The 18,135-nt window shown below is 43.6% G+C and overlaps 1 protein-coding gene across 5 annotated transcripts in view; it reads left to right on the top strand.

The window, feature by feature from the left end:
• The window catches only part of ELAVL4 (ELAV like RNA binding protein 4), a 91,236-nt gene that overhangs the window by 59,010 nt on the left and 14,091 nt on the right, over positions 1-18,135 (top strand). For all 5 annotated transcript variants that reach the window (XM_061120043.1, XM_061120040.1, XM_061120039.1 and 2 more), the window contains exon 3: positions 6,947-7,050. In XM_061120043.1, the coding sequence (XP_060976026.1) occupies positions 6,947-7,050 (104 nt within the window). The remainder of the gene's footprint in view (positions 1-6,946; positions 7,051-18,135) is intronic.

Here is an 18,135-nt window from a genome sequence, read left to right as displayed (position 1 = left end):
GTTATATACCAGGTACTTCACATGCATTATCACTCTCAATACTCCTAATAACACCATGAAAAAATAATATTAAGTCCATTTTACAGATGAGATTACCACAGCAAAAAAGGGGGCAATGTAAGAATGCAAAATCTGAGAATGAAAAGAAATAGCACATATTAAGAAATCCTGAGAGCTTTCCTATCATAGGGGCTTCCTGGGTAGCTTAGCAGTAAAGAATCTGCCTGCAGTGCAGGAAACATGGGTTTGATCCCTGAGTCTGGAAGATTCCCTGGGGAAGGAAGTGGCAACCAGCTCCAGGATTCTTGCCTGGGAAATTCCGTGGACAGAGAAGCCTAGTGGGCCACAGTCCTATCAGAGTTTCCCTTCACCGTGACTATGGTTAGATGTATTGTTTTCTCAGAATCCAGGGTATGGGAAGGTTCATTTAACTTAGCGAGGGTCACGCAGCAATAAGCCGAAGCTGCATTTCTTACAAGCTCCCACTGAGGCCAGTGATGCTGGTACAGGGATCACACTTAGAGGAACAAGACTTTAAACCATACTTAATTTGATGGAATTGTGTGAACTACCTAAAGATAAATCCTCTGATTAGTTGGCTCTGCCAACACTGAATCTGCAGGAGAAAAGCCAAGACCCAGACTGTCCAACACATGGAAACAAGAGATGGGATGGGAAGGAGCAGCGCCATAGCTGCTCCAGAATCTCAAAGCATCCCAGTCATTGTGAGGAAGGAAAAGGGTCCCCAACATAAGGGGCGTGCATCCCCTTGAGTTCTTGCCTGATGTCAGACACTCTGCTGTGCCTTTGCACAGAGAGCCAAACCCCGTGGAGAGAAGATGTGAACTGGGAAGTCACACAGACCTGGGTTCATTCAAATCCTAGCCTGGAAGCCTACTTCCTCGTTGACTTTGGGTCAGGTTATTGAACATTTCTTAGCGTCACTTTCCTCCTCACAGTGGGCTTGATGGTACCCATTTCACACAGGATTAAATTAGGTAATTTTAGTAAGCCACTTAGCTGGGTGCCTGGCACAGAGTCAGCACTGAATAAATTGTAGCTGCTGTTCATCTACATGTTAATATAGTTAATCCATGATGATGCTTTGATTGTGAGGATAAGGGATTATCCCTGTTGTTCCAGATAAGGGAACAGGCTGGCGAAGCTTAAATGACTTAACCAAGGATATACAACAAGTACAGTTTGGGGCCGCACACTCTAACCTGTATATACATGCAGTAACCGGAGAAGGCAATGGCATCCCACTCCAGTACTCTTGCCTGGAAAATCCCATGGACAGAGAAGCCTGGTAGGCTGCAGTCCATGGGGTCGCTAAGAGTCAGACATGACTGAAGCAACTTAGCAGCAGCAGCAGCAACAGCCATGGAGCTCTCTGACCCACTTTAGGGTGTGTTGAGGTAGGTTTCAAGGCAGCTGGCGGCAGGGAAAGTCATCCCAGGACTGGTAGGGAGGGAGTCCTGGGGTTTGGAGTTGGCTGCGGTGAACCCAGCATGTGTATTACTGCCATGCAGGTGATCTTGCGGTGACTGGGGATTTTATCATGTGCTTTGAGAACAGAATTTCAGCCTGAGCTAGGAGTTCTAACATCCACAAAAACTCCTTACTCGACTCAGAAGTTTTTATCAACAGCAGCTACCCACCTGGCTGCCCCCAAGGGGGCTTTGCAGATGAGGAGAGTAGCTGTCAGGTTCCTGGAGAATGACGGTTTTGGGAGAAAGAGCAGAGTGTGCAGGTTGACGGTGCAGAAATGCTGAGGTTCCTTCTGGTCAGCTCGGAGAGGAGACAGTTTCTCTTCTGCTGCCATCAGCCATGAGAATGTCACATTTAGGGTCCTGCTGTCATAACCTCTAGGGCCCCAAAGCAAGAGACAACAACTTCTATCTCGAGTGACTGGAAGATGAGGGGTTGTATTTAGCTGTGATGGTAACACTTCCTAGAGTTTGAATACAATAAAAGGGCTTAGCACAAGCTATTGAAGGTAATTTTCTTTTTCTCAGGTGGTTCAAAAAAACTTCAAAGGTATTTCCAGGCCTCAGACTAGTCACTAACACTTTAGTTCCAATGGAGTAACTGTAGTCACAGCAAAGGGGACTGGATTTGCAGTCAGAAGATCTGGACCAGGGGTCAGCAAACTATGGCCCAGAAGCCAAATTGAGCCCACTGCCTATTTTTCTAAATAAAGTTTTATTGACACTCAGTCATGCTCATCAGTTTACACATTGTATGTGGCTGCCTTCATGGTACAGTGGCAGGATTGTCATGACAGAGCAGAGGACCCACCAATCCTAAACTATTTAGTCTCTCACCCTAAACATAAAGCAGTTTGCTGTCCCCTGATCTAGACTTAGTTTCAGCTATTCAGAAAGAGTGGAGCAAACCGCCGTTCCCTCGGAGCTTCCGTTTCCACAACTGGGAATGATGATTCTCTCTCCCACAGGGTGGTTGTGAGAATCAAATGCGACAAAATGGGTGGGAAAGCACTTTGGAAACTCAGAATCTCTATGGAAAGGTGGGCTGGGATGGGTTTTACTGTTCATCTGATCTGTGCTGGAGGGGAACCCACAAGGACATTTTTTGTTTCTGGTTGATTTTTTTTTTTTTCCAGTCCCTGGTGTCAGCTTGTTGTCCTGTTCTCCCTTTGACACAAATACTAAATGAATTCCCCTCTCAGGCACTCTCATGCTCTTCTCCTGCCAAACATAAACATATTCTGGTTATATACTTCCAGCAATGGAGAACTAATACAAATGTATGTATTCATTCTTCCCCTTCTCAGATATCTGTTGAGTACCTACTGTGTTCAACTATGCAGACTTTATAAACTAGATCTTGTAGGGAGAAATGTTCTGTTTCTAAGGAGAGAAGTGAGATATAGAATTATAACAGAAGAGAGATAATATCACATCATAATACGAGGACACGGCATGTCTTTGTATGTGTATGTGCACATGTGCACAGTTTAAAAAATAGAAGTGTTCAGGTTCAGATTTAAGAAAAGCTTGTTAAAAACAAGAATCTGTTTAATCCAAAATGCACTGAAGCGCCTTAAAAATGTAGCCATTATGTGTAACAGTTTTCTCTTCGAAATTACATTCTAATTTTAAGTTCCCATCCCAAACTGCCAAGAATGCCTTTCTTGCCCATTCATGGTCACTGAAGGCCTCTCATCCAAGCCTGTGGTCAGCCTACTAAGGATTATTAAGGACTGGTCACACATAAGGGTTATCCTGGGCATCAGGGATCCAGGCACTCACTAGAGTTTCTAAATGTTGAAGGTAGTCTTTATTTGGGGCTTTCCAGGTGGCTCAGTAGTAAAGACTCCATCTGCCAAGCTGGTTCAATCCCTAGGTCCTGAAGAGCCTCCGGAGGAGGAAATGGCAACTCACTCCTGTATTCTTGCCTGAGAAATCCTGGCAGGCTACAGTCCACGGGGTTGCAACCTACTGACAAAACAGCGGCAGCAGCAGCAGCAGTCATTTTATAACTTTTTATCTTTTCTTTAATTATTGTTTCTCTTTTATTGATGATTCAATGAACACAGCTTCAGTGATTTAATTTCTTTGATTTGCTATCAAAATACGCTCATAAACTGGGAGCAAAAACAGTTTAATTTTATGTTCTGAAAGTACTGTCACCATACCTGTATGGTCAGATCTTGCTACCGCTGATAAAGGGAGATGATGCAGTTATTAGAGAAAAAGAAGAAGGAAACTTTATCTATTTCTGGGGTGCTCTAGACTACAGACTGGTTATCCTGGGCTTTCCCAGTATGGTGACTCTCTTGGTCCTCATGGAAATAGTGTTGATATTCTTTGTGAACATGTATCTTCCATATTTTTCTACGTACTATGTACAGTTTAAATACAGAAGTGCAAATCAAAAACCCATCACCAATATATGGCCACCAAAATTAAAACATAAAATTCTTCCTCATTTTACTCCCCATCCACCCTCCCCCGCTCCTCCCATTACTAAAACAGTTTCTGAAAGAAATGAGGCTTGGGATTTTATATTTTCTACCTAAGGGATTTAATTCTCTCTAGAGTTTTTTTTTTTTTTTTTTTTTTAAAGAATATGCTTAGATCTATCAAGTATTTTTTTTTTTATTAGACTTAGCTATATTCCTTCTATGATGGCCAAGAAGCACATGAATGAAGCTTGTTCATGAACTAGGCTAACCACAGGTAGTTTCATTGTGTTGCCGGTTTATCTCATAGCTTTCAATTCACAGGCAAGCCTTTCCACCCCACTCCTCCTCCAGTTCAGTGCAGTGCCCTGTTTTTGAGTTTGCAGTTCGTTATTTTATATCAAGGAGAATCTCTGATCTTTTCCCCTTCCATTCTGAAATGATGTTCATCTGGTTTTTTAGTTTGGGGAAAGCACCTTCGTTCTTGATGTTAAGTGCAATCACTCTCTAAACCTAAAGCAGGTGATGATAACACAGTTGTGCTCCCTGCAGTAGGTACTAAGGAGATGGTGGGTTTGCAACCATACAGACAGGTCGGTAGATATGATGTATCTTGCTGGGCAGGAGTCTTTCCTTCACTTGACCTTCAGAGCCTTCCTAGAATCCGAGTGTGTTTTCCTTCCTCCTGAAGCAGAGCTCTAAAATAAAGATAAAATATAGAATATAAAATTATAGCCACTATGTATACTTAAGATTTCCATAAATATATGAATAATTGGAAAGAAAGTATCTCAGGGAACATGCACCACTAGTAGGCACAATAAATTCTTCCACATATATTTCATCAGTACAGTGAGTCATGAATTGCTTGCAGTTAAGTGGTGAGTGTTTTGTCTATGTTTTCCATATTTCATTTTAATTTTATACAAATTAAATTTAGTTGGATAGATTGACTCTGTCTGACCTGTTTCCTAGTACTCATACATAAGCTTTGTCACTGAGATTATTGCTTTAAATATGCCTTTTAAAGCCCCTCAACTCGGTGCATGACTGTTCAAAAGAAATAATTGTAAGAATATTTTACATCAATTGTTAAGGCTTCTCTTATATACATGGTAAATGGGACTAATAAATCTGCACGATGAAAATAAATTTAATTAGGTGAATTTAGCTAGGCTTGATGAGGTGAAGCTGAATTTAGGATAAATGATATTTTTAAACCAATGAATTAGTCTCATGTATTTTTGGATTTGCAAAAAAGTTTTCTCAGAACATGTGGCAGGGTCTTGTAATTCTCACACACACAGCTCTTTCTCTAATTCTTACTTTCCTGTGCATGTGTGTGAATGCGTGTGCCTGAGCACCGGCATGTGCATGCACACGCCGCTTGTACACACACGGCTCACACACCACACACAACATAGTAAGAGAAGGGACCCAGGAGCTGCAGGGTGCTCCACATTCCCTCCCCCTTCTTCAGTTACTAATTCTGGCTGGCGAAGGCCTATCTGGCAAAGTGTGCCCCTCTCTTTCCTATTCTAACCTTGTTATTCCAAAACAGAAGAAATATCCTAATGTATCGTCATTTTAGGTTTCCCATTTTAGGGACAAAATTCAGTTGAATTTCCTCCTGGTTCTCTTTACTTCCACCCTATAAAGAATAACAAAGTCACCCATTTTCTGATCCGGAACCCAACTTGTTTTCCCAGGTTCCCTCCTACAACCAACATAAACACAGACATTTACCAGCAAAACAGAAGCTGTTGGAAAGATTTTTTGGCTGCTGAAATGGGCTCCTGTCACCAGGACATGGCAGACTTTTTGCTGTATTGTCTCCCAGCCCTGGCCCCGGTACTCCAAAGAGAGCTTTATATAATCAGTCTTTCCTGACATGTGACGTCCTGTCATTTTCCTCCTCTTCGGCTCTGCTGCCGCCCACAAATCAATAACATTGCCTGGGAAGTTCAAGCTGGTTGTGCAGCCACCCCAAGCTCTGTATTTCTTAAAGGGTATGTCAGAAAATGTAAAGTTTCGTAATAATATTTCTGGCTGATGACACATGGCAGAGCTGATGGACTATTTATAATCAGTGGCACGATCGCAAGCACATTATTTTTATTTCACTTAGGGGGGAGCCCTGTCACTTGCTACTGCTCGTTTCAGACAAGTTGATGCCATCTTCACCTAAAGTAGCTAAATCCTCTTTGCGGAATTCATTTGCACTCTTCCCTTTGTGTCAGGCACTCCCCAGTTCTTTCCAGTTGAGCCACCTCCCCTTTTTATCGTTCTTAAGCTGGGTGGATGATGAGGGCAATGAATGATTTGTAGCAACTGCTTTAAATTCAGGCCATGCCTTCAATATAAATGTCTCCAGTCTTTGCTGCTTGGCTCTTGCTACGGTCTTCTGAGTGCGGGCGTGGCTGACATGACCAAAGCAGCAGACACAGCCACTGCATCCAGCACTTGCCCCAATTTTACAGGTCTGAACATAGCAGAGCTGTCTTTTGTTGAGCAGCTACTATGTTCCAGGTAGGCATTTATTTCACATTCAGTATCTCATTGACTCTCTCACACCTGTCTGTGCAAGTGCTGTTATCTGCAGAGAAGAAATATTGGGGGATGGGAGGAGGCAGGAGATTAAATGAATTCAGAGTCACACAGCTTAATTCCTGGGAAAAGCCTCAGGACTCCAGTTCAAATCTGTTCTAACAGACCACACCTTCTTTCTTTCCACTTCCCTGCCCCACCTCTTCCCAATTAAGTGGACACTTGTGGGTATATGATGTGTATGTGGTGTGGATGTAGGGGGAATTATGAGTTCCCAGCTAGGGCAGCTCCTGTGAGTTTAAAGCCTGGCCAGAGTGAGAGATAAAAGAAACAGAAACTTCTCAACCTGAGAGTAAACCCTGGTGTAAAAGGAACCATAAACTAGAGGGCTTGACACATTGCAATGGGAAGTGTTACCTCTATCAAGATAATGAGCTCTCTCTCTCTCTCTCTTAAAAAATGTTTCCACAGGACAGAGTTTAGGGTATGGATTCGTTAACTATATTGATCCAAAGGATGCAGAGAAAGCCATCAACACTTTAAATGGACTCAGACTCCAGACCAAAACTATAAAGGTAAGAGGTTATATGTTATATGCCTCTTTATTTAGGAGACACTGGTTAAATTTCATCCTTTGATCTAATAAATCCAGGCTATGAGGGAGCTGGCGGTGGCTTCTTCATTTATTCAAAGGACACTTACTATCTACTGTACTAAATGAGGGACGTTACATTACAGAAGAACATTATTACAGAAGAACATTACATTACAGAAGAACATTACATTACAGAAGAACAAGGTGAGAGCTGAGTAGAAGGAGGGGACTACAAACTATGGGACTTCCTGTCCAGGGAGCAGGTAAGATGCCAGGGATGACCCACATCAAGAAGGCCAGGGAGCCCAAGCCTGCAAAGATGGTCAGAGCAGAGCCAAGGGAGAAGCTGCTCTAGGTGGAAGTAACACCACATGCAAAACTGTGAAAATGTATATGAACATTGTGAGTGGGGAATGACATACAGAACTCTATGACCTGAGATTCAGTAAGGAGATGATGAAAAGATGAGGGTGGGAGGTGGGCAGGGGCCTCACATGCTAGGCCAAACAGCATGGCTTTACCCAATGGTAAAGAGGACTCTCTTAAACAAGACTTGAAAAAGGAAGAATCAGTTATAAAGAAACACACTGGTGTTGTGTGTAGGGATGGGTACTGTAACATCTGGGAATATAGTAAAGGAATGACAGGAAAAGTAACATTCTAGCAATCCAGAAATAATCAGACTGGTAGGTAATATCTCAAGAGGGGTTGTTTTAAGCAAAAAAAAAAAAAAATTCCAGTTATCCAGAGCCTGCTTCTCCAGACGGAGGTTTCTGTGGCTGGATTGTCATGCTCTCGGTTCAAGTTTCACCCTGAGGGGATCCTTGAGGAGGTGGTGCTGTTTGCTTTTGGCCCCTGACCCCTGACAGTCGGTGGTGGTCTCCTGGATGGAGCCTGCCTCCTCCTCAGCCTCCCTTTCCCTTCTTCCCCTACCTCCAGGCAGCATCCTATTTGGGGGCAGCTGCCAGCCGATTAATGAGTCCCATCCTTCATAGCCTATTAAACCATGAGGAGATGTCTCCTGGGCACTCTTATCCTCACGACAGCAGGTCTGACGCAAAGTAGGACAAAAGAGAAACCTCTCCCAGAATGGAAATCTATAGATGGCACCAGATCTTAGCATCTGAAAACACAAAATCAGAACTTTTTAGTTCAACAGACTACTTTTCTAACATCCAGATGGATAAGGAGGCTACCTGGTATAAGATAATGTCAGCTAGGAGGTAATCAAAACAAAAAACAAAATAGAAACCTTCTCTTTTGGGAGTGTATTATGTAGTTATCTATTTTTTCTTTTCTACTCTTTCTTCCTTCCTTCTTTCCCTCCTTCCTTCCTTTCTGCTTTCCCTCTTTCTTTCCTTCTTTCCTTCACTTTAAGCCACTCTACTTTCGTAGTTTCATTTAGCTTATTTCTAAAGACTGTTGCTTTGCGGATCTCATACAGTCTGTGCTTCACAAAGACCCCAAAACGGGCTTGATTCAGGTTGCCTCAGTCTCAGCTTAGAATCAGTCCCTGTGAGTTCTCTTAGGGGGAAATAACTGAGAGTTGTATAATTATGGAGTATCCTCTGAGAGGCAGGAGTGTTGATTTCTTTCGAAGGAAAAACATACCTATTTTCAATGCTTTGAGATAGGATGCTCTTGTCACTTGCCTCTTGGATTGAGGCCACCCCAGGTTGATAGCTGTATTTGTGGGTTTGACTGATTTTTCTGTGTTATCCAGTTCAGCTTTAGAATGTCAGACATTTGTTCTTCCCCAACTCGAACTGAGAAAGGTACTTTCCTTTCCTCTACAGTTTTCTTAAAACCCAAGCCTCCCCAACAGCTTAAGATCAAATTCTCAGCCATCCATTCTGCTTTTTTTAAATAAAATATTCCATGAAGCCGTTGGGGATTCCCCAAAGGCTGAGTGGACCCGGCTTTTCTGACCTGAGAATGTACTCCCCATCCCACAGTGCTTTGTCCCAGTGGATCTTAGAGACAAGGAACATTGTTTATTTTCTTTCTGTGAAGAATCAATCTGCCTCCTTCCCTTCTCTGTATCCCTTTCCCCACCCCCTCACCCACCCTGTACTCAGCCGGCATCAAAACGCTGCCAACACGTTTGCACGCAGCAGTAACGTGGGCTTCCATAGGATCCAAAATGCATGATGCCACGGCTGAATCAATAATTTCCATTCTCTACAATGAATGAAAATTTAATGTGCAAACCTGGGAATTTCAGCCCTTTCATTAAAGCAGTTTATTTGCCATACTAAAAATTAAGTTTGAGTGATAGGTTCCTTTATTAACTTTTCTTCCCTTTCCTAAAGGGACACAGTGTTTAAGGTAAAAATCATATTAAAGAGAAGGAGAAAAAAGCAGACCCTTTTCCTGTGCTGTTAATAGTCTCATCATTTATTAATTTTTTTTAAATTGCTTTTCTGCCTTTCAGGCTGCTATTTACTTCTTCTGCATCAGTTTGCTTTAATAAATGACGTGAGATTTATCTCTTCACTCCGACTTTCATGAAGGAACAGATAACTTTCCTACCTGAAAAAAATAAGTATCTTCTTTGGAAGCATGCATTATAGAGATCTCCTCAGAACCATGTAGTACGTGTTTGCAAACTTTGGTCAAGTCTGTCTCTCCTTTTGCTTCATGCAAAACACATGAGTTTAAATGTACAGCACAGATGCAGGCAAACCAAGAGTTAATTATTAAGCTTTGAAGGTTAGTGATGAACAGCTAGATTCAGAGATAGTTCTGGAAAGCCCTGAGAAGTGGTGGAAACCATAGTGAGCTGGAGAGTGCTAAAAAGGGCAGCTATTCTTCAGCTACTGCTGATTATTTAGGCCCAGTTCATTGTCAGATCTTCCACTTATTCAATAGAAACCAAAATCTAGGTATTTTATGCCAAATCTCCCAATTTTGAAAGGTTGAATCAACTAAGAAATTTTTAGAGCATTATGTAGGCAAAGCAAACAAAACTTAAGAGTTGACCTCTGGAGAAGTTTGCAACCTCTGAACTCAAATTTAGATACACAAACACTGTTTTGCATTTTGAAAATGAGTGATTTATTACTAGGTTGCTAGTAGAAGGTGCCCACAAATGATGGTTCACTGTTAACAACTATTCCTTTCCCCTTTATTAGGGGGGATGTACTGTAACTGTGCATGAATCCTGAGGACCTGTGGAGGGCAAAACCAGGTCTCTGTGCTCGAGGAGAATACAGTCTTGGTGCAGACACAGCATCAAAGCAGAAAAAAGAGACCGCTTCATTAAGTAATCCCCTCCAAGTAATGTGGATGACTGCAGATAACTTGCCTATCAGGAAAAAACAAGTATCTTCGGTGGAAGTATGCATTACCAAGACCTCCCTGGAACCATCTAGTACATGCTTGCAAACATGAGACTGCAGAGGAATTGTTCTTTGAATCTTAACTTCTTTAGTGGGAGAAAGTGGCCAGGTCCCCATCCCTCTGGAGATTAGGCTCAGAGATGAAGTGACTTGTGCAAAGGCACACAAGTGGCCAGCAGTTGAGCTGAGTTAGCATCCAAAGATACTGTGAAAGAGTCTTCCAGGAGTTACTTAATAGGCGAGCCTGAGCTTGAAAGGAAATAATAATGATAGTAATGATGCCTTATATTGAGTGTTTATGGTGTCTAACTCCTTTTCATTTCATGCTTAATAATATTTAACCCTTGAAGCTTCCCAAACACTAAAAGCTTTACACACATCAGCTCTGATTCTTAAAATAATGATTCTCTCCCTTATACAGATGAAGAAACTGAGGCCCAAAGAGGTTAAGAGACTTACCCAGGATCAGTTAGTAAGTGAGATTTGGAGTAAGAAAAATATGTGTTAAAAATAACTCTGGCAATAGGTCGCCTGTGTTGGAACGTCACACCACCTGCTTGCTCAGCAGCACATGTATTCTGTGAGTGTGTGGGTGTGTATTTGGTTCTGTGCACACATGGGTTATACTCTCTGACGAGGGAAGGAGATATAAAAAGCAAACAGATGAATTGCGTGGCTCCTCTAAGTTCTTCAGTAAACAGACTTGCAGTTCGGGGCTTCTGCCGTCAATCTGGAGACAGACCTGACTTCAGATCATGTCTACTCAGACCCCTGCCTTCCAGGCCCTGCAGTAGGTCCTTAGGTGACCCAGGATGACAGTGCCCTGGAGAGTCTTCCATCCATGTATGTCAGAGAGGCATGGGGTATGGACCAAGGAGTTATTTACACTGACTAGCCCCAAAGACCCCAAACTGGGGCTTTGCTCAACATTTCAACCCTAAATCCAGTGAAGATAATTTGCCCTGTTTAGGGCCTCAGAAGTGTTGTTTAGCTCCCTGGAACCCAGTTTCTCCAACAGAGATCACTTTACACTCCAAGAAGCATTGGGTTAAACGGCTGTGAATTCTGGAAAATGATTCCCAGTATCCCCTAAACCTCACAGTGGATGCCAGTCCAGTTCTGAATCTCCCTGTGGGCTTTACAAAGCAGCTTCTGAATTTACCCTTTTTTCCAGCCTCTCACTAAGAAGCGCTCCCCTTCTTAGTGCTTCTTAAGAATGCAGTTGCAGCAGTCCAGCTCTTTGTTGCATGAATTAGGAACAAAGAAAAGTAGATGTTTCTGTAGTAGCTTCAAAACAGGGATATGTTTATCAAAAGTTTGGGCTGATATACAAGTGACACTGACCACCTCCAGTAAAAAGTGATCCAAAATGGAATTTGGGGATTTGGAATCCTAAAGCTCTGAATAGTGGGACACCTGTTTGGATTTTAACCCAAGTTTGAGAAACAGGATTAGAGAAGCATTCAGTGCTCCGCCTCTAGAAGTTCCCCTTTCATGGGAGACACAAACCCTCAAAGGAGCACCTCTAACATAGGGAGGTGGGGGTGGCCCGGGGCTGCAGGGGTTCCCACTTGATTGGGGTAGAGGGGCGGGAGTAGGAAGCTGTACAAGGTTTGAGCACAGGAGGAATCTAGTCAAAGTGAAGTTTCAAGAAATTTCATCCGGCAATGGCACATCACTTGGGATGTTTGACGAATGAAGCCAACAGCCTGCGGGCTGTTATGCTAAGTTTTTTCAGCCTTAGACTTTGGTTTTTCATCATCTCTATTAGAAGCTTTGTTTTACTCATTTTAAAAGCACAACAGGCTTATTTATAAATAATTTGGAAAATTCATTATTATCTGATGAAGGCAACATCAGCCATTCCCAACTCAACGCTGTTAACATTTTTATGTGCTTCCTTCCTTTTCTCATTGCATTACATTCACAAATGATTTTGTGGCTTTTCTTGCCCTAATCATTGCATTCAGCTATTCCTCAAATTCTGAAACTGTGACTTTAAAGACAGCATTCCCAGAGCACAGCTCTTGTGCAGACGGGAGGAGTGAGTGATTTCAGGATTAGGCTGGGCTGAGGGGCACAAAGGCTGCTCCTGCCACTCTGCCTGAACCCAGGAGAGTTGGCACTCCATCAGGAGAGCGGGTGAGAGAGTAAGAAGGAAGCTTTATCACGAGGCAGCAGCCTGGTTCCAGAGGGAGCAGGGCTAGAGGAGGGGAAGGTGTGTGAGTGAAGGCTTTTCAGAAGGGGAAAAAAACCTCTTTTCTCCAGGAAGGAGAGCAGTTCCTTTATTTCAGCCTCTCTTGCTCCGACACTGCTTAGCCATTTCTCCCTTTTCGCTTTATTCTTCTAATAGCACTAACGGTGCCTCCAGGGGAATCTTTCCACACTTGAGTTTCGCAGGTTCCCGTTTGCCCCTCCCACTTCTTTCTCTTGCCAGGGGTCATCAGGGAGCCTTGCCTCCCTCCCTCCGCCCACAATCCACCTGCCTCGCTAAAGGCCTCCATTCCGCTGAGGCATCTTTTCTTTGCACTCGGCATAAGCAATTATTTCTCCTATCACTGCCCTTAATGCCTCCCGGAGAGTTAGCAGATCATTTTTTGCTGACGGATATCACCCCACCCAGAAATGATAGACTACCTCCCTCAGTCTCATTAATAATAAAAAGGCATTTGTCTCTCCTCCTCCATTATGGCTGTAGTCAGAGCCAGTGTGGGAGTGCTTCCCAGCCAAGGTCAGCAGGGGCAGCTGGATCACTGAATCCCCAAGGAGTGAAGAGAGAGGGTGGCAACACCAGTGAAAATGGAAGACCCGTTCACCCCAGTTGTACCGGACCCTCTTTCCTGTGATAGATTCTTTTCAGCTGCTTTGCTTCCCAGGGCCCTGTTAACTTGCTCTGAGGGAATAATTTCAGATACAGGTATAGGAGTTGGAAAGATGGAGATACAGTTAGTGAGGCTCATATGTTTCCAGTATCTTAAAGGTCATCCACAGTGGCCCGTGTCTGGGAGACAGAAGATTGGGCAGGCACAGGTTACAAGCACACCTAGGTTTTCACAGTATGTGGAATGAGGCTTAGGGCCTTAGGCTGGCTACAAGTGTAAAAGATCCCACAATGTGATGTGAGCTGCTTAAAAACATTCGTCACACCTCAGCTGTCTTAGGAGAATTGTCCACTCCAGATCCCAGGAAGCAGTGGTCTTTTCTGGTCTACTCTGGTCAACCCATCCCAGGTGTCTCATGTCCCATTCTCAGCTCCGTGTTTGGAAGGGACCAGACACTGTAAGGCTTGTTCAGAGGCAAATGAAGAAGACAGTCACATGGTCCTGCACTCACGTATTCACCCCACAGTGGTTGCTCTTCCATTCTCTAGAGAGAAAAAAAAATCTACAGTGACTCTGAAGCTCAATCTTATATTTCCAGAATCTGAGAAGAGAATCTTTGTGTCTGTCATTTGCCTCGGGTCATAGTGAGTCCCTGACTATCAGAGACATTCGTGTGGAGTCATCATGGATAACTTAGAGGGACGGCTATACCAGACCGGAGTCTGACTAAATGATCCTAAAGGTCCCCTGTAGCTCTAAGATGCTATAACTTTGTGTTGTTTCTGGACTCTGAACTGTTCCATCAAGTATAATAGCCACTAGCCACATATGGCTATTTATATTTGAATTTAAATTAATAAGTTAAAAATAAATGAAAAGTTCAGTTCCTCATTCACACTAGACACGTTTGAAGTACTCAGGAACCACATGTAGATTATGGCTACCACATTGGACAACACAGATCTAGAACGTTTTCTGAAAGTTCTCTTGGACAATGCTGGCCTAGAACATCAGTGGCCCTGGAGAATAAAAGATCATTTCTCCATGCTTACCATGAAGCCCTAGAGCAAAGCAGCTGGTCTGTCAAAGGTCATAGAGCCACATCCCTCTCCCCTTCCCCTTTGTGATCCATTCAAAAGAGCTCTGAGTTCAAATGAAGACTCAGATCCAGCTCCATTAAAAATTACTAGGATGACCTTGGACAATTTAGTTTATTTCTCTGGACTAATTTCCTGATCTGCAGGATGGTTCCTTCCAACTTTAACAGTATAGCTAATAAAATATTATAGCGTGATCTTTCCAGCTTGGTAACTTTCCAAGGAAAGTAGCAGCTTGTGCCAAGTACATGTCCACTGTCCACTGTCCACGTTAGCCTGGCATAGTGGAAAGATCCCAGAGTCATATCCAGCACTGGCATAGTGCTGGCTGTATGACTTTGGACAAGTACTTGTCACACTGAGCCAGAATTTATCTTCTGGAAAAGGAAACTAATAATATCTCACTTATAGGTAATCCTGGTTTATAGGGAATGCTCAAGTAATGCTTCCCAGAATGAAGATGATAGTGAATAGGGTTACCCCAAGGTAAGAATTACATAGAGAGAGGGGGAGACTTTTCCCCATCTGCATGTTTCAGAGATACATGAAGAATGAATCTGAGTCTCACTTTGTGTAGTGGAAAGTATTATGGAGCTTTCAAGAGGCCACAGCAGTCTTACCAGTATAGCAAGAGTCAGGAGTTGCAATTTAGTGAGGACACTGTCTTAAGCCTTCAGTCTGAGACCAGCTCTTCCACTAACCAGGCCATGAAATCTTTGGCACATCTCTCTCCCTTCCAGGGACCACTAGACAGATTGCAAGGTGCTTATACCAAGTAATCCACCTTGATAATTAGATGGGCTTTTAAAAAGAAGTTGTAAGGCACATGAATTCTATCACCACACCCTTTTTTAAAAGGAGTATTTATCCAGCCTACTGTGTACCAAATACTTTCATGATATTGTTGGATTCACTTTATATCCATGGGTCCCTCTAGCTCCTTCTCTACATCTGAGTCAGTTCCTGGGAAAAGAGCTAAAATGTGTTCCATACAGTATATTACACATTTTTTTTGCTTCAGTTCAGAGAATGTTATTGAGTTCCTGCCCTCTGTAACGCTTGGAGAGTAGATGCCACAGAGAGTCTGCAGAGACCACCAGAATGCTCTTACTTTGGGGGAAGATGAAATGTTAGCACAGATGGTTGTGACGGGTGGGAGGGTGTGATAGCTACTGTCCTTGAAATGTGTGTCATCTGCAGAGTCTGAGGAGAGAGCAGGCATTTGTGCCTGGGCTTCACGGAGGAAGTGGCATTCAGTCTGAGCCTGGAAGGATGGGCAGGAGTTCATTTTGCCATGAGGATGACAGATAGCAGGAACAGAGACATTTTGTTTGAGCTGAGGTTTAGGCTGCTTAGTGGGGTTAGCAGGAGATTAGAGGTGGATCCAGATCCCAGAGGACCTTGGATGCTCGGGTAAGGGATTTGAGCTTCCATCACAAAGTGCTGGAGAAACACTGAAGGTTTTGAGCAGGAAGAAGCAGCACAATTATAACTCATTAAAGGGACTTCCCTGGTGATCCAGTGGTTAAGACTCCACACTTCAATGCAGGGGGCCCAGGTTCAATCCCTGGTTGGGGAACTAGATACCACAAGCTGCAACTAAGTGTTTGCATGCTGCAGCTAAAGATTCCACATGCCACAACTAAAAGGATCCCGCACGCAGCAATGAAGATTGTGTGTGCCACAACTAAAACCCAACACAGCCAGTAAGTATTAAAAAAAAAAAAAGAACTCACTAGAAACATTGCCATCAGGTCTTGCCCCCGATAGAAGGACATCATATACCAGGTGGAGGGTGGGGAAAATATGAGGCGTGGGGCCACGTAAGTGGACATCTGTCCTGTCTGTGGGCAGGGCTGCAGCCATAGGCCCAGGAATAAGCTGATCCTCACAATCAAAACTGTAATTTCTAGGAGCTGGCTGGCTGATTTCTTCTCTCCCTACTCCTGGAGGTGGGATCAGAGGTCCCAGGGAGGGTTTGCTCCTAGAAGGCCTTGGAAGCACCAGAGTCTGTTCTCTGCTGCCATCCTTCTGGTCTCTTTGGAATGAATGTCCCCAGTGATGTGTATGTTCTGGGAAGTTTCTGCTCACTCAGAGAGTACTGTGTTACAACAGACTGGGGAAAATCTGCAATCTGATCTGAAATAAGTGTCTCCTCTGCTAGACTAATAGTCCTGCGTGTCAGGGGCTGCTGTATTCATCTTTGTACCACCAGTGTCTAGCATCAGGCCTAAGTACACAGCAGTTGTCGCAAAGCCCTATTTATTGAGCATTTACTGTGTGGCAGGCATCTGCGGAAGGAAATGGCAACCCGTTCCCAGTGTTCCTGCCTGGGAAACCCCATGGACAGAGAAGCCTGGCAGGCTGCAGTTCATGAGGCTGCGAAGAGTTGGACACGACTGAGCAACTCAACACTTTCACTGACTATGTGCCAGGCATAGTGCCTAAGAATCATATATGCATTAGCTTGTTTAATGCTCTATTAGCTCTAGAAGCTTCCAAACTAGGTTATCAAGTGATAAGCTCAGAAAGTGTAAGTGACTTACCCCAAGCTTTACCATTTATAGTTAGTAAGTGATTAGGATCCAAACCTACATCTCTCTACCAAAACCTTTGCTGTTAATCTCCGTCTCTTTCCCATTGCTGAAGAGATGCTCTATTTCTGTTAAAGTAACATAAATGAGAGCTGCCTTGGAGTGATCTTTCTCAAAATACAGTTGTCTGATGCTCTAACTATGACGTATCAGTGAGACCCACAAGATAAGGGGTGATGAGGACAGGAAGGATGCTCCTAGTGTGTGGAACCAGAATAGAAATAGGAGAAGGATAGAAGCTATGGGAGAGACAGGTTTGAATTCAGCAGAAGGAAGAACTTTCCAATAATCAGTGATGGCCAGTGATTACATAGGATGCTTCCTGTCCTTGGAAATGTATAAGGTCATTGGCCAACTGTCTTACATCCTGCCCTGAACTTTTGAGGTCACTTCCAGTATCAAGGTTCTAAGAAACAAATTTCAAAGATAATGCATTCTGCTGAGATCACCATTATCACTTGTTACCCTTACCACTTACCGTGAACTATGGTTGTGGAAATGAACAGTTTTGTGAATAGAACACCAAGCTCATGAAAACATCCAGTCAATGCTAGAGGTTCTTGTAATTCATAGGAGCTCAACAAATGACACCCCCGTTTTCTACATCCAAGTCTTAAGCCAACTGAGAGGTAAGACAGAAAGAAAAACTATGGAATCCTAAGTTGTTTACTAGTGATTAAGGCCCAAATGGCTTCTGTGGACACCTTGAACTTCTTAACACAGAACCCCATGCTTTGACAAACTGATACACTATGTCATGGGTGCTTTGGACCCCATAGGACTCCCCACATGAAGGCATAGCCGACTCCCATAGAACATAGAACCAGAAATAGAAAGTGGGCTTCCGGCTGGCATCTGGTTCCCAGAGGGAGGAAGCAGGCAGCGTCTGTGGCTCACATGCTCATTCCCTTTATTAAAGCCTATTCAGAGCCATTGCACCACTTCCCTGGAGAAGAGGGGATGCAGGGGTACAAAGGAGCTGGACGTTACTCCAGGAGGCATCCTCCATGTGGAAGGAAAGCAAGTCTCCCCCTGGCAGGAACAGCCCTCTGCATTGCACTCTCCACCTGTTTGCTTACTCTCCTCACTGGACTGTGAGATCCTTAAAGAAAAAACCCTCCCAGCACAGGGCCTGGCACACAGTAAGTGTTCAAGAAAGGGAGGAATGAGTGAATGCTCACCTTCTGTACCAGTGTTTTCCTAAAGAAACC

Source organism: Dama dama, chromosome 20, assembly GCF_033118175.1.
Source record: "Dama dama isolate Ldn47 chromosome 20, ASM3311817v1, whole genome shotgun sequence".
Classification (NCBI taxonomy): domain Eukaryota; kingdom Metazoa; phylum Chordata; class Mammalia; order Artiodactyla; family Cervidae; genus Dama; species Dama dama.
This window is presented reverse-complemented; position numbering and strand designations above follow the sequence as displayed.